The sequence below is a fragment of the Ascidia mentula genome, chromosome 9 (assembly GCF_947561715.1).
Source record: "Ascidia mentula chromosome 9, kaAscMent1.1, whole genome shotgun sequence".
Taxonomy (NCBI): Eukaryota; Metazoa; Chordata; class Ascidiacea; order Phlebobranchia; family Ascidiidae; genus Ascidia; species Ascidia mentula.
The window spans coordinates 6,132,222-6,147,845 of NC_138574.1; the positions used below are offsets into that span (position 1 = coordinate 6,132,222).

Consider the following 15,624-nt stretch of genomic DNA (forward strand, 5'->3'; position numbering starts at 1 on the left):
ACTACGATCGTCATTTGTTCATGGAATTTCGGCACAAGACACTAGTTCCCCGAAATGTAGTTGGATTTTGTTCTGATAGCGCATAACACGACTGTCTCTTGGTAAATAACAAATTTCAGTGCAACAGCTTATGTCTAAAAATTACATGCTTTGCAATTCTGTACAATAAGTGTGATTTTTATTGGAAATAAGGAATCAGTTACAGCAAATGTTGTAAGCAAATGCATCACCCCAATTCAACAAAAACTACTCAAGTATTTTTATTCACAATATAGCACAATCATTGTCCTCCAGAAACGTGGTTGCATTTTTCCAGGTGTACAATAATTTTGTTTGTATGGGTTTGAAATAAACACAGAAAAGGATTTGCTTCTACTTAAAATCAAAGTTTAGCACTTGTAAAGTAGGAGTACATTTTTAAGTGCACTATAAAGTAGGTATCAAAATAAAGAACAAATAGTGGAAGGCTTTAGGTTTAAAAAGCAAACTACAAAACACAGCACTCACAAAACTAAAAAGAAAAACAGTATGACACAAGTAACACTCTTTCAATGTGATTTTTCTGTTGCTTTTTATGATTTATTAGCTTTTGCCTCAATTTTTTTTTAATATAACTGGGTTAAAGTGGTTGGTTCAAGCGTAATTATTTCAGATTTAAGCCAAATTTTTATTGATTGGTTCTCTCTTTCCAAAAATGCCTAAAACAGTTAAATAAAAGTTATTAGATATGTAGGATACACAATTGAATCTTTGTACACAACAAAAATCTCAGGACTATCAGCATTATCAACTGTACTATCAAACTTCCTTTGACTGTTTTTTTGAGGAGGAGTTTTCATAGTTGAGTCTCCCTTGCAGTATTCACCAGTTACTACTTTGGCCAGAAAGATTGATTTTTGCCCTTCGGAATCTGGTGTGCAGCAACATACAGAGGAAGAAGATTTCACAGCAAAATAAACACCACGACCACAAAATGTATCTGTAAAATAAAAAAATTATTTGATATATTAGCAGGCCTTCAACTTATTATAACAATCTTAAGCAAAAAGTATGTTCAATAATGTCAACCAACCAATCTAAGTGATTTTATTTGACTGATTATCTCACAAACATTTTGAAATATTAGGTTACATATGTGTAGTATATGAAGTTTACCATTTTTTCCAGCAAAACTTCGATCAAAGCCTACATCAATAATTTTTTTTGTATCTGCACATGAGGTTCCATGAAATAGTTCACGTACTACAGAGCAGCTTAAATTTGACATGTTGGTTCGGACCTCTTCCTCTTTTATTTTAAATTGACGATACAAACCAATGTTCTGTACTCTTTCAATCTAAAAATATTATGTGTCAGAATGTCAAATATTCAGGAATTAAACATTTAAGTATCTTATGTTGAGGGTGACTCTTCTGGCAAAACTTGCCACAATACAAAAAATATAAATTTTACCACAAAAGGTCACCTAAACTTTTACTTGTTTCTTAAACCAACAGTTTGAAAAAGCAGTGCTTTACAAAAAAGGCCCAAGGTGAATGGGCGTTTAATATATACACATATGCTATCTGTTTATAAAAAAGCAATAAATTATATCAAAATTTAAATAATTACTTAACCTTTAAAACAGATCTGTGGAAAGGGTTGCTTTTTTTGAACATGTTTATTACATGTTGGTATTCCTTGTCATCTGATCCAGAAGACAATCTAATTTTACGTTTACCAGAACTTTTTTCCCAGTTTTCTGGAAGTTCTGCGAGAAACAACCAGTTACATGACAATATGTTGCAATACAATAAATATAAACTTGTGCATCAAGTAAAATGTAAACTACATGTTATTTATGGGACATTGCAGTGGGTTAGCCCAATATTAGTATAATTAAAAAATTACAACTAACCTCCTTGAAAAGGCAAGCGGACCAACTCATAACATGTTTTGCCAATCAATATTTGCCTTGTTTGAAAGTTCACAAGAGTTTTCATGCCATAAAGTTGTATGTTACAACTTGAGCTGGAATTTTTCTGCACAGGGCACGACACTGTATTAAAGGCATTCAAATTATACAAACTTTTAGTACCTTGTACTCATTTTCGAGCACTAGATTTTTGGACATTGGTAAATCCATGGTGGTATCATTTATTTTATACTGCCAAACACAACTTTTTGCCAGCAGGTTTCCAGCTTTGAGATCAGAAAATGCATTAGAAAGATACTCCTTCAACTTGGTGGAGTGCATGGGATCATGTAAAGTTATTTTTCTAAAATGCAGATAATATTACCAAAATTGAGTACATACTTTTTCAGTGACAGCACGGACAAAATAATTTCAAGTTGATTTTACCATCTAGAACTCAGGCAAAATTAGGAAACTAAAAAAGTTGGTTAATTAGTTTTCCTTTTATTAATGGATGAATCAGAATAGGCTAATTACCTTTTCTCAATTTTAAGGTAAGACTTGGTTTTCAGTGCCTCATCTACTATATCAATTAGACCATCATCACTCATTACCAAATTGTCAGGAATTATATGTTGTTGACTCTCCATGCTAGACTGAACATGTTCTACAGCCTAAATAAAATTTACACAAATATTGATGTGCATTTAAACTTAAATAAATAAAACTAATTAAGGGTAAGAATTGTGTGCAGACAATTATTTAGTTAAACTTTAAAAGAATGGCCAGACCCAAACACAGGATACATTAAACCCTAAATTTACAAGTTCATTTTTAGCAGCCTCACAATGAATGTTACATAAACAAAAACGAGCAAAGTTAACTCTGACTGCAAAGTGACACATATAAAATACAAGTAGTACATAAACTCATAAACAACTGAGCAGTGCCAATTAACAAGGTAAAAAGGACAAAATAGTCAATTAAAGTTGCAACCTGTGATATTTCTTGCTTGTTTCTGACATGAAATTATACGAACACATAAAACTAAGTGCTCTATGTACAAGAAAAAGGACTCATGATACTAACTTTATTTAGGTTGTCCCTTCTGTCAGTAGTTAAAAACACATCAACAGTTTGCAAATTGGACTCCATGCAACTTAGTCTTTTTGAAAGAATCTCAGCTACATTTGGGTGCTGTTGCATTTTTCTATTTCCAGTTACTTAATTGAAAGAAAAAGTTATGGCATATATAATAATTCTTTTAGCACAACAGCCTAAACAGAACCAAATACCCTGTTTCTCAATTGCTTGTGCAAATGTTTGCAAAATTGACTTTTCAAAAACAACAAGTTTGATCAATTTAACATATTTCGGGTCACATGCAGCAAATTCTTCAAATGCTTTGGCAAATGATTTTGAAACTTTCTTTATTGGCAGACCAATTCCACCTAAAAACACTTAATATGAAATCAAATTCAACTATTACAGTGAAAACTCGATTCTACCTGATCCTAAGGTTGGTAGGGCAATAGATTTATATTGAAGCTTTTCTGCTATATCAAGAACTTTATTTATTCGTCTCACCAATTCAACTTCTGTATTTGGAGTGACAACATGTATGACATAGTTGCATGAAAGATTGTAACTTTTAGTTACTTTGCATGAAAGGGAATCAAAAACTGGCTTTGTATTGATGTCGAATTGCATTTGCAATCCAGCACATTTCAAAATATAAGGTGATAAATGACCTGCAGGTTACAGAAAAAGTTGTCATATCAGAAATAGTCAATATACCAGCAACGCAACTATAAAGTCAGTCAATGTGCTTTTGTTTCCATATTTACCTTGACTCAGGTCAAAGTTGGCAACACAACCATTAACAATGGCATCGGTTTTTTGTTGTGTTATGTCACCATGCATCACTTGAACATTTACAGTGCCATACCAGGTCTCTGAATCGCCAGTATCATTTATGTGACTTGATCTAAAATTTAAATTTTTATTTTGTATTGTGTATGTGCGGCAAGTAAATTAAAGTAAATTTTTTCTACTGTTGACATATATTTTATTTTATAAATGCTATAATTCATCAGTTTCAATATTGCATTATTCGAAAATAATATCTTTAAATGCAAAGCATAGTAAATAATGTAAAAAATGCAAAATAGTACATGGTTTACTTACCCAGGTTTATCACAACTCAGTGAAGACTCTTCCAGTGGCATTGAAGATAGAGTGGTCTATAAATTAAGTGCAAAATGTCATCAAGGAAATATTATACTGCATTTGGTAGTTTATTATTCAAATAGTTGACGAAGAAATGCTAACAAGAATATAAAGCATAAAAACCTGAACAATAGTGCTGTATTCTTTATAAAGATGGTTAACAACACTTTTCCACTCCTTTGTTTCAAGGTAATCTGATAAGTTTGCTGCCTTAAATGTTAACTGCTTTTCTTGCCATGATATTTGGTCAAGTTTTGACATTGCTAAAAAATTAAACCAATGGTAAAGCTAACACACATTTAATGTACATACAGTTATTAGTGCGATGAATTTCATCTTACTGTTTTGCAAGACAAAAGTGTCACCATTTTAATCTAACACTTTCAAAAAACTACATTATTCAGAGCAATATTTAATAAATAAACTATAGAAACCTGTATTGTCCTACAAACAAAGTTTGCTTTCAAAAATTACCTGACTTGACATCTGAAGTTGGTCCCATTATTTCAATCCCATTTGAAACAATTTTCATGGTAATTGTTACTGGATATTTGTGATCCCTAGATATGCGATCAAATATCATTTTAGCTTGGGCAGAATTGCATCCAAACACTGCTGATGTTTTAAGCACTTTCTCAATAACTTTGTTGAGATTACGAACAGTTGACTCCACAAAATCAGCATTCAGCATTTTCTCTGCAAATCCTAGTGTGTAGATTTTGTGATTCTAGAATCGTAATTATATAACATCCTATTAAGTCAATAATCTTTTTGCAAATTGTACCTCAACAATCACATGAAGATGCTGCAATGAAAGTTTTTGAGTAAAACATTTCCAGTCACCACCTTGCAGTGCAGAATGTGGCAGTGTTACAGAAATATTTGTTTCCAAACATTGGATCATTTCTTCCAATGCTTTACAACCAGTTTCAAAGTGGGAGTCACTCAAAGTAACTAATTTTAACCCATTTTCAAAGATCACAACCCCTATGAAAAGTAAGTAATTTTAAACAAACAGATAAAAAGAACAACAAATACTTCACAAACTGATACAGTACTGTATGTTGCTTCAGTTATAAAACTACAATATAATTTTTGTTTCACATGTAAAATGTCTACAACTTAATTTTCGTTGAATTCATAAAACATGGAAAGACATTTACTGCAGTCAAAACAAAATTAGTCAATATAAAATCCACATTTTTTTGCAATTAGTGAAAAAAAAATAATCAAAATGGACCTTTCTCAGAAACCAACTTCTGTAAATAATCGTTTGTTTAAGCTACTTTATTATTTACAGGAGTTGTTAAAAATATCTGTTACTAAGTCTTTGTGAGCCATAAAGACAACAGGAGATTCCAAGAAAACAAACTTTTATTTTTCTGAGGAACCAAGTGTTTCAAAAAAATGTCTCAGATTGTTGTCTACAAAATGTTTCAGATATTGTAAAAATGTAAATGCAAAAAATTAAACAAAATATTAAAGATAACACTACCTTTAACACGGAGGTGTTCAAAAGTTTTTTTAATCAATTCCTCTGAATAGAGCACATGGTTTGTCAACATTTCCTCCAGGAAAGTTATTTTCTGTTTAACTATGTTCGGAATTGCTGATAACAGGTCTTTCTGTGAGGATGTGGACTGCTGTAATTTATATTCTCGACACTTTTTAATGATGGTTAACTAACTTTAAGGTTATCCATGTAATCTTTAGCTTCTTGGATGTCTTCTGCTGATCCATTGAAAAGAAGCCTTTCATCGTCTTCAAAGCAGCTAATTTTCACTTTTCCAGAAAATTTTTTGTTGGTTCGCTTTAGGATTTCACATTTCACAAGCAACCTTAACAAGTGTATAATAACAAACCGGCATGCACTATTTCAAGTAATACCCCAATTAATAGGGATGTACGGAAAGTTCAATTGGCTAAATTTATCTGGTGGAAAATGAATAATTGTGAAAACCTTAGTTTTAAACGAATAAATTCGACAAACCGAAACTTATTTTACTGCATGTATCGCTGATATGCATACACACATAGATTAACATGTGTTAGTACTGTTTAAACAGTTTGAAAGGTATATATATGTTTGTTTTATTTTTATGGTCAAAGCAGTGATGAAAAATACTTTACACAGTTGGTACAACATTCAAGGTTTTTTTAGTACCGATAAAAGTTTGCATGATAGTAGTACATCCCATTCAGTACATGCTTTATTTAAATTTAATGCATTTAATGAGATGAATACTAAAATTAGTTTCAGTTTTTTCGGCAACTTGTGCAGAATATTCCATTTCAGCAAAATAAAAAAATACTGTTCCGGTGCATCACTACTAACTACGCCAAGCACATTAACCCATTAACTAGTGAAGTCCCATCTTCCCTCATACTAAATCAGTTTCCAACTAAGAGTTTGTTTGTTGGAGAAAAGATTTCAAGAATTACAAAATTACTTGGTTACCAAAGACATTTTCACAGAAATAATAATTGCATGTTATTGTGTTTGATGAACGACATGATAAGGTTACAGGACAAAAAAACAGGAAAAATTATCTTTAACATAAAGGGATACACTCATGGTAATGTGTGTAGACAGTGAAAAAACAAAGTGGTGCAGTGACAGTAAAAAAGTTAAGAACCCATTTTTGCATGATAAGTGAAAATACATACTTGCACTCATCCTTCTTACAGTGTTCATTTGTATCTTCGTTTGTATCCATGTTGCTGTTGTGGGAAAGAAAAGGAATTTTAACTGTTTGTTAATAAAAATGTCAAAGTTTGTTGAATATGGTTTAATCCATTTTTAACCTAACAAAGGAACCAATTGAACACAATACTTAACTAATGGGAATTGCTCTTCTGTATGAAGACCAATTCCCATTACTACTATGCCTGGCAGCAGCAGCAAAAAAAATAGAAGCAATACTTAACATTTTATATTGTGACACAGTGCTTTCAATTTCTACTTTTTTTGATTCAACATCTTCAACACAATTTTTAGCATGTTTTCAAAATTGCTTGTAAAAAAACAGAAAAAGGTGTGGCATGTGACCAAATAGTAATTATTCATCAGTTTTACAATGATGACATACCTTGTTATGGGTTGACCCAACATTCTTTTTATTTCTTGTAACCGCCCCTGCACCTTCTCAGTAGGCCCACTGAGAATAACATGGTCATTTTCCTTATACCACCGTTCAAATATTTCTCGATCTTTGTTGGAATAAAACTCTGGCCCAACCTTTGATTTAGCAATAGTACCAGAAGCAAATGTAATTTTTTCAGTTTTGAAATTATCTTCAAACTTTGAAATAATGGTCTCACACAAAGTTTCAAACATTGACTGTTCCATTCCATTCTGGATGTATTTAAAGAAGTAGAAATGTATGTTTGTTTTTTGCCAACGTTTACTCATAATACATGCATGTTAAAAACATTGCACATTTTACCAAATTGCAGTAAATCAATACAACCAATTTAAATTTATTAGTTTGTTGTCAATGTTGATGCCTAAATCGTACTTACTGGAATTGCAGGTTTTTTTAAAAAAAAAAATGCAAATGATAAAATACAAATTTTAATTTTTGATAGTATTAATCATACAGCAAATAAACAATTTACTCTTCAAATTGTAAAATCTGGTATGGATAAACATAAATTTTAGTTTGGTTTGGATAAATACTTACTTTTGCCTCTGATGAGATCTGATACTCAATATCATGTTTGGCTTTGATTTTAATGCAAATGGTACCTAAATGTTTCATGCATTCTTTTAATTTGCTGATATGTTGATGAGAATTTTTAACAAACATGGCCACATGTATGTCTTTGGCAGGAATTTTAACAGTAGCCAATCTTACAGAAGATGAACTAGAGATAATTAAAAAATTATTTAATGTTGGCAAAATATATTCATTGCGTTCTAAAGCATACCCAATACTATCCAAACTGTTTTTTATGTATTCCAGTTTTTGTGAAACAATGTTTTTTTCTCCAATCATGTGCAATACAATCACATGATTGGCATTTTGGTACCAACGAATAAACAATCTTGAATCAGCATCATCAAAAAATGAAGGATCCATTTTCTCAATAGATTCTCGAGGAAATGTTTTTTTCACTGTTGTGTATGAATCCAAAAAGTGTGCAAGACTTTGTTTGCATCGCTGATAAAAATAGTTTGGTGCTATCTTGGTTTTTCCCTGCAAAAATGTTTCTTGGGATTAATAAGCATGGTAAAGATGTAAATCATTGAATCGGGAAGCAGTGCGAAGATCCAATCTTGTCATACGTTAGCATGAAACATTTCTGTGTTGAATTAAGATCTATATTTGCTAAATAAAATACACACTACAAAACCTAAAAAATCTGGTACCTTTAATGGAGAAAAGCAATATTGCATTTCTTGTTGTTCATTACTATTTATCGTAACAAATGCAAAGTCGTTGAAAGCACCAATTAACTTGAACCGAGCTGGTTTGTTTTTGAGAAGAAAACGAGCAACATGTTGGTCATCAGCAGGAATGACAACATCTCTGCATTACACATCATAAACAATAACAACTAGAGATTATTAAGCATTTGTTTTAGTTACATGCACCAATAATTAATTTGTCAACATTTAAATAATCAGTAAAGAAAAAGTTTTGCACTTTTTTTGAGAAAACTTTCATAATTTGAAAACACGGCTATGCCAGATTGGAAAGTCTACGATTTGATCAGAGGTATTTTTATGCATGACTGTTGATTGCACAGACAGTGCACAGATCAGCAAACAGTTTTTTGTGTTAATGTATATTGGGTATTTTTTTTGTCAGGATTACCAATACTATGCAAAAGTGTGAAAGGCCCTTTTCTTCAAATCTGGCAGATATGTACGAATTTCATTTTTGAAAAAGCAGAAAGTTTCAACTGTAGCAAACCTTATATTTGCAACAAGCTGCATTAAATAGTAAAACATTTCTTTGAAGAAACTTATACAATTGGTGGTTTCGAATTCACATCAACAATGGGTCTGACATTACAATGCAGCAGGAAAAAGATTGACTGAGAATGCATTGCTTTAGATACAAGTTTTTTACTAAAACATGTATAGCGCAGACCTAAATTTTTTTATGGTTTTTGTTTTTTCATTTTATGTTTAGGCAAAGCAGAAATTTTCGAAGAATATAAGTATTCCAAGCACCAAAAATTTCTGCTTAGGCGAAGAAAAACATCTTAAATTACCGTATTTACTCGATTGTAAGCCGCCCTCGAATGTAAGCCGCACGTTAATGTTAAAGACAAACTGAGGTGCCCTACAACAATAATAGTCAACAAATCTGTAGTTTAAAATTGTGAGATACGCAGACAATCTTGGGAGATAAAACGTATTGGTACGATGAAGCGAGTTGATGGTAAATTTCATTAAAAAACAGAGCGAAGACAAAATATCGGCGTGACATTAAATAATGTAACCGCCCTCGAATATAAGCCGCCCTCGATTGTAAGCCGCACAAACGGTAGGTTAAAAAACTTTATAAGCCGCGGCTTACAATCGAGTAAATACGGTAACGGCAATTAGCGCGCCTGGCAGCAACTTTAGCTGCTGTGTGCGTTTTTACTGCGGCGAACAAGTCTTGATCGTATGGAAACTGACAGCGGACGGACACTAAGGCTTATCTGTTGTGTATTTTGTTAGTGCGTACGACTAAACAACAAAAATTTCCCACAAAATGATTTACTGCACGTTTTATTGAAAAACACCTATGTAAACCAATGCATTTTCCGCCAATCTTTAACTGCAGCATTGTGACGTCTGACACATTGTTGACGCGAAGTCGGAACCTTGAATTAACCTACTTTTCGGCATTATGGTGATGTCTTGCCATATTACTCCATTAACCAGTTTTCTTTAAACTTGCTACTTGTTCTCTGTTCAGGCAAAAAGATCACTTCTACATAAACATCGGTTCCAATGGTTCCAAATTGTATTTTTTGCAGGGATAGGAACCGACAAACAAATGACGTAACAAAGCAAGTTCAGTTCCGCTTAGTGGGAATACCCTGTTTCGCATCTCAACTCCAGTCAAAGCAAAGGTCTGTAACGTAATTTTACGTTGCATAGCAACGTTTGAATTCATGGAAATATGAGCAATGGTCACACAACAGCCAGTTTCGTAATTAACGTAAGGAATCTCTTTCCATGGGGTTAAGGCATTTTAGGTAGCGTCTCGTCCAGCATCTCATTTCAAAATGTATAGCAACGGTTGCTTTCTCACGTGATTTGATCTCGTTACTAGTGTGATATTAATTTACAAACGTTATCAGTTTCTACGCAACATTTATGTTTTCATGTGATTTTATTGGACAGCTTAAATGTGTCGCCTTAGGGACGTTAAGTTTTTCGTGTATAAAGTCCTTCATTGCTTTGTGTAAGTGTCCAACATTTAAAATGTAAAAACAAACAGTTTACTGCGCTCAGCATGTATCGGCCGAGACTGCGAGTGTAACGGCAGAATTTGCGCGTCTGGCACCGCGCCGTCGTCACATAATAGGATATGGAATCTCAATTCCCGAAAACGCGTGTATTTGGCACACGGACACAGACACGTTCACGAACACGGTCTTCTGTGAAGAAAACGTACATTTATGATCCCAGTTATTCAATGATATTATGTCAATAACAAATATGCTTACCGGAGTTTTGAGCCAGATCGAAAAAAACTCAACAAACCAATCAGATTGATATCGCTCACACAAACTTATTCAAATAGAATATAGGTAACGCAGAAGTAATACCATGCTTTTGCATAGCAAGGCAGGATCGCCCCACTGCGCAGGCCCCTTTATATTTGGTGATCTCAGCTCTCGTATTTTAATCATAAGGTTCACATGCTACGCAGCCAAGGCATTGCAGCCAAGCTGGATCAGCCACTTTTCTCGACAAGTCGGAGCGAGAACTGAAAATTCAAGCTCCCGGTGAGGTTTGAACTCACGACCCTGGGCTAACCAGGCCCAACGCTCTACCGACTAAGCTACAGGAGTGCAGTGGTTTCACGGGGTATATTGTGGCCAAGGTACACTGGTGCGCAAGCGCACAAATTGTCAGGCGACCTTCACATACGTAGGGGATCTCTTGCTGGAATTCCTCTCTCCTTGATTCTCATTTAAGGAAATTAACTAAAATATTATCAACGGCAGGATAACAGATAGACGGGCCGACGAGAGACCACCACAGCGGTGTTCTCGCAGCAAATGGTTGTTTGCGGTTTCCTGTTCTCATCTCCAAGACTCTATGGGCATACGGAACGTCAGTGCCATTAAGTAGCAGCACCTCACCATTACACAACTGAGGAAATTCTAATCCCTGAAGGCGTGGAAGACTGTCCAATTCCGTATTTCTCGGGGTTGGATTAGGCTCGACCGGAATAGCGTCAATAGACAAGGCATTGTCCACATTAATTTCTTCATCTTCATTTAATGACAAAACGCGAAAAATTGCGCTAATGCCACTGTAATTTGCGAGCCTTTTTCCGACGCTGGACATGGTAACTTGTCTCGGACTTCCGTCTATTGGAAGTAGATCTGCTAACCTTTTGTCGTAAAAACTTGTATCGGATCCCTGGTCGAGGAACGCGTACGTCTTGACCTCTCGACCATTGGCTCGAATTTTCACCGGAATAACCGAAAAGTACGATGAATGGCCGTTCTTCATCGCATTGCACCTGGCTGTAGAATTGATGGTCTGGCTGCTGGGGGGCTCGCTGCGCTGAATTCTATTTTACAACGCTTCTACGAAGGCTCTAGCGACTATATGGCTTACCGATGTTCTCGTAGTGAATGTTTCTTGCCTCTGGATAGCCTTCCTTCGTCTCCAAGACAGAACAGTGTTCAATCGGGGACCTCGCCTTTCCTTTGCATTGATTGACAAGCAATGTCAGGCGCATATCGTCATTTCGAGTCTTGCATTCGAGATTCGATTCAAAGTAACGTACAAACATCCAATAATCCGTAGGTTTTCCCGAGAAAGTCATGTGGCTTCGGCATACTCATGCCTTCTCCAACTGCCTCTACGATGCACGGTAATACAGCTGGGCTCTCTTTCATTTCCAAGTCCGGGTGTGTATTCAATACAGGAGCACGTACAAGAGGACTATCGTTGTCACGTGGTACTTCCCCATTTTGGATATGGGACGCACAATCTCGGGTAGCAGAAGACGTCGTCGGAACTTCTTCGACAGCCAGGACCGAGGAAGTCGATTCTACCTCTGGGCTCTGGCTATGGTTGGGCCCTTTGTCCGACGACGTCAGATCATTGGGTTCTTCATTCAATATTCTAGCCCTTGCATCGGCAGCCTGGAAATCGTTTTTTGGCTTTAACTTCCGCCTTTCTGCTTCCAAAACAACCTTTTCCAAATCTGCCTTCTGTTGCAGAGCCACCCTTTCAAGTTCTGCCTTTCGTTCCAGAGCTGCCTTTTTAAGTTCCGCCTTTCGTTGCCCTTGAACTAGATCGCATATTTTTAACGTGTTTTCAATAAATTGTTTTCCTTGGATTTCTCCACATTTTAACGTAAAAAAATTGTCGTGAAAGTTACAACCAGCAGCAGAAAACTCCCTTTCACAGCAAAATCGTGTTTATGCTTTGTTTGTTACACGCCATTATACAGAGTGTAACTAAAATATTATCGCCGGAAATAGTTTGAATGATGAAGCTTGCTGTTTTTTTGTAGTTTAACAGAACTGTGATATTATAACAGATCGACGAGCTTCGTGAGGAGGAACCTGATTGGACGAATAACGATGAAGATGAGACCACGGTGAAAATGCAGTTGGCTGATAATGTCATGGAGTTTTTGCTCAACGATACGGTTCAATGCTTCAACAAGATCGATCAAAAGCAGTTCAAATCGTGATGTGCTATTTTGTAAGCAATTTTGAAGACATTCTTGAAACTGTTGCCAAAATAGTGAAATGTTTGAACCGTCAGGTTGCGGTTGAAAGTAGCAAACAATGAATGTGTTAAACACAATTTTTCGTCATTTCATCCGGGTCTGTGTAGTAGTTTGTCCCAGAACGATTTGGTCAAACAAAACAAAAATATCCAAAAATCCCCATAGTCAGTAGATTTTTGTTCGGTCGAATATTGTCTTTCAACTATATCCAGATCGTACTTTGGTATATTCCTGTTATATCAGTTTGCTATAGGCGAAATCAGTGTCTTATTACCTCGTTTCGAACAGCGCCACAAAGCTTGTGTAGTTTTTCTAGCAAGTAGTATGAGTGTCCTGTACAGTTTTCACTCAACACAACTTTATTGTTTTAAGAAGGGTTCTGATAACTCTTCACTGTATTAAGCTCGCCTTTTTCAAAATGCTTTTTTATATATTTTTGTGCAGAGCTCGATCGATTTTGTTTGAAACTTGTAATAAAGTTTTCAGTTTGGAAATTTTGATTATGATGTATTACCTGAATATTTGTTGAAACAAAACGTAACTCGTAAAAATACGTTTGCAGCATATTGCACAAAATTATAAACCCTGAGTTTTTTTTGACGCCGCTATAGTACATTGGCTACAGCAAAACTAAATTTGAACTACATCCTGACTCCGATTTTGTTTTTTTTAAAGTTACATTTAGGTGATCTTGCGTTAATAAATGCAGAAACTTCGTTTTTAAGATTACCTCATTCGTTGTTAAATTTGTCATATTCTTTTTAATAAATTAGCCACAAATCTTTGATAAATTAGAAATCGTGTTGGCAGATCATTATACTATATTGCTAAGCCGCTATTATGGAGTCACTATCTACCTTTTACTTGGTAATAGCTTGGGTAAAGGCATGTTTATTTGGGCTAGTTCACCAACCACCAAAACGTTTTACTCGATAAACAGTCTGAGTTACAAATAATAATGGATACTGATAAAACATCGTCAAAATGTTTATGAAAAAGCTTTGCATTTGAAATATTGTGCCAAAATTGACAAAAAGGAACCTTCTGTGCAGATAGCTTTTCAAATTTCGTATTCGCTTGCCGACGTCAAAAACATGCAAATTGGAACGCTTTTGGATGCCTTAATTTTGCAGAAAAGTGCGCTTTTGGGAGTGTTTAAAAGAAGGATCTGGAGCTTTTGGCAAAATGCATCTGGCACATCTGCCTTACATTCCCATAAGCATTAATATATTGAGCGGAGATTATTTAATCAAATGTGGCATTTACGTAATTTTTTTCAAACCTGCAAAGGAAATTTCTTTGTGAGATTACCTCAAGTTTCGTTAAATTTGTTATTTTCTTGATAAATTAGCCACAAAGTCTCGGAACCATTTGTCATTAATTTGTGGTCGTGCTGGCAGATCATTATGCAACATTGTGTCGTTGCATGGCTATCAAATGGGTCGTTTTTCAAAAAAATGTGGTTGTTTTACTAACCACCAAGAGATATAATGTTTACTAAGTTTAAATATTTGCTGATATATTTGTTACAACAGACGGATAGGAGGCAAGAATGTGTAAAATTCTTATAACCAAGCAATGAAAAATAGAAAAGGTTTTCTTGATCTTCAAACTGGACTTCAATTTTGCGACGTTTTGAAGAAAGTGGATTTTACTTTAACTAACTTCATCTTCATATCTGTGTATGCTGTGTTGTGGTTACGGCAACGATCTTTTTACATAAACAAACATACCCTGCATTTGAATTCGTGCTGCACACGATATTTTAGCGTTTTGGTTCTCTTTATCCTATTTATCATATCTCTGATAAACCCAGTGGTATATGACGCCACACAATGGTACCAAAGAAGCAGGTTTGGCTGTAAGTTGAAATCCAGTGCGTTCCCTACTGATTATCACTGGCTGACGCTTGCCATAATTACTCTATTCTTTCATGCTAGTCTCCTTACACTATTTGCCTACCCTCTGTTGAAGCATCGTGCGGCTATCAGTCGACGCATGTCGCAGCAGATGCCCAATCGCAACGCCGAAGGACTGATCTTGGTGATCAGAAGAGCTTTTCATTTGGCCATTGTTTGCGTTGTTTCTGATATTATAGTGGTGGTGGTAAACGTTGCCGTCGTCACACAGATTAACATTATTCCCCAGATTGTAACCAACATCAACATTCTAATCAATGTCACAATGGTTGTCATGACATTTGGTGACTGGAAAAAGAGACTTATGCCGTGGACAAAGTCGATCAAAGAAACTGCGGCGGGAGAACAAAGCTCTTTGGCTATGATGCAGACTTCTTCCCGTTCAACAACTGGCTTACAGGAGCATATTGCTTAAGCATATCTTGTTTGGTTTTCGACTAAGCTGTGTAACTCATATGTACATAATGTGCAAAGAATAAACGAAAACACATAGCACCAGAGAACATGTTTTTGTCTTGCCGCGATTGTCTTTTGTTCATGGAATTTCGTCACAAGACACTGGTTCCCCGAAATGTAGTTGGATTTTGTTCTGATAGCGCATAACACGACTGTCTCTTGGTAAATAACAATTTTCAGTGCAACAGCTTATGTC

General features: G+C 35.1%; 2 protein-coding genes across 2 annotated transcripts; one reads left to right on the plus strand and one right to left on the minus strand.

The window, feature by feature from the left end:
* Positions 1-167: 167 nt before the first annotated feature.
* LOC145913030 (uncharacterized) lies at positions 168-10,088 on the minus strand. Its single transcript, XM_083000540.1, has 22 exons — positions 9,962-10,088; positions 8,496-8,655; positions 8,054-8,322; positions 7,807-7,990; positions 7,213-7,478; positions 6,791-6,844; positions 5,811-5,961; positions 5,619-5,748; positions 4,908-5,110; positions 4,598-4,850; positions 4,247-4,386; positions 4,082-4,137; positions 3,742-3,881; positions 3,403-3,645; positions 3,190-3,345; positions 2,984-3,117; positions 2,432-2,568; positions 2,078-2,258; positions 1,898-2,021; positions 1,617-1,750; positions 1,156-1,336; positions 168-979 (listed from the first exon to the last, which is right to left on the minus strand). The coding sequence occupies exons 1-22, from the start codon at positions 9,988-9,990 to the stop codon at positions 708-710; spliced, it is 3,597 nt and encodes a 1,198-aa protein (XP_082856666.1). The 5' UTR covers positions 9,991-10,088; the 3' UTR covers positions 168-707.
* Positions 10,089-14,980: 4,892 nt separating this feature from the next.
* Positions 14,981-15,516, plus strand: LOC145914209 (uncharacterized). The gene has a single exon (XM_083001999.1). The coding sequence runs from the start codon at positions 15,052-15,054 to the stop codon at positions 15,385-15,387; it is 336 nt and encodes a 111-aa protein (XP_082858125.1). The 5' UTR covers positions 14,981-15,051; the 3' UTR covers positions 15,388-15,516.
* Positions 15,517-15,624: the final 108 nt, after the last annotated feature.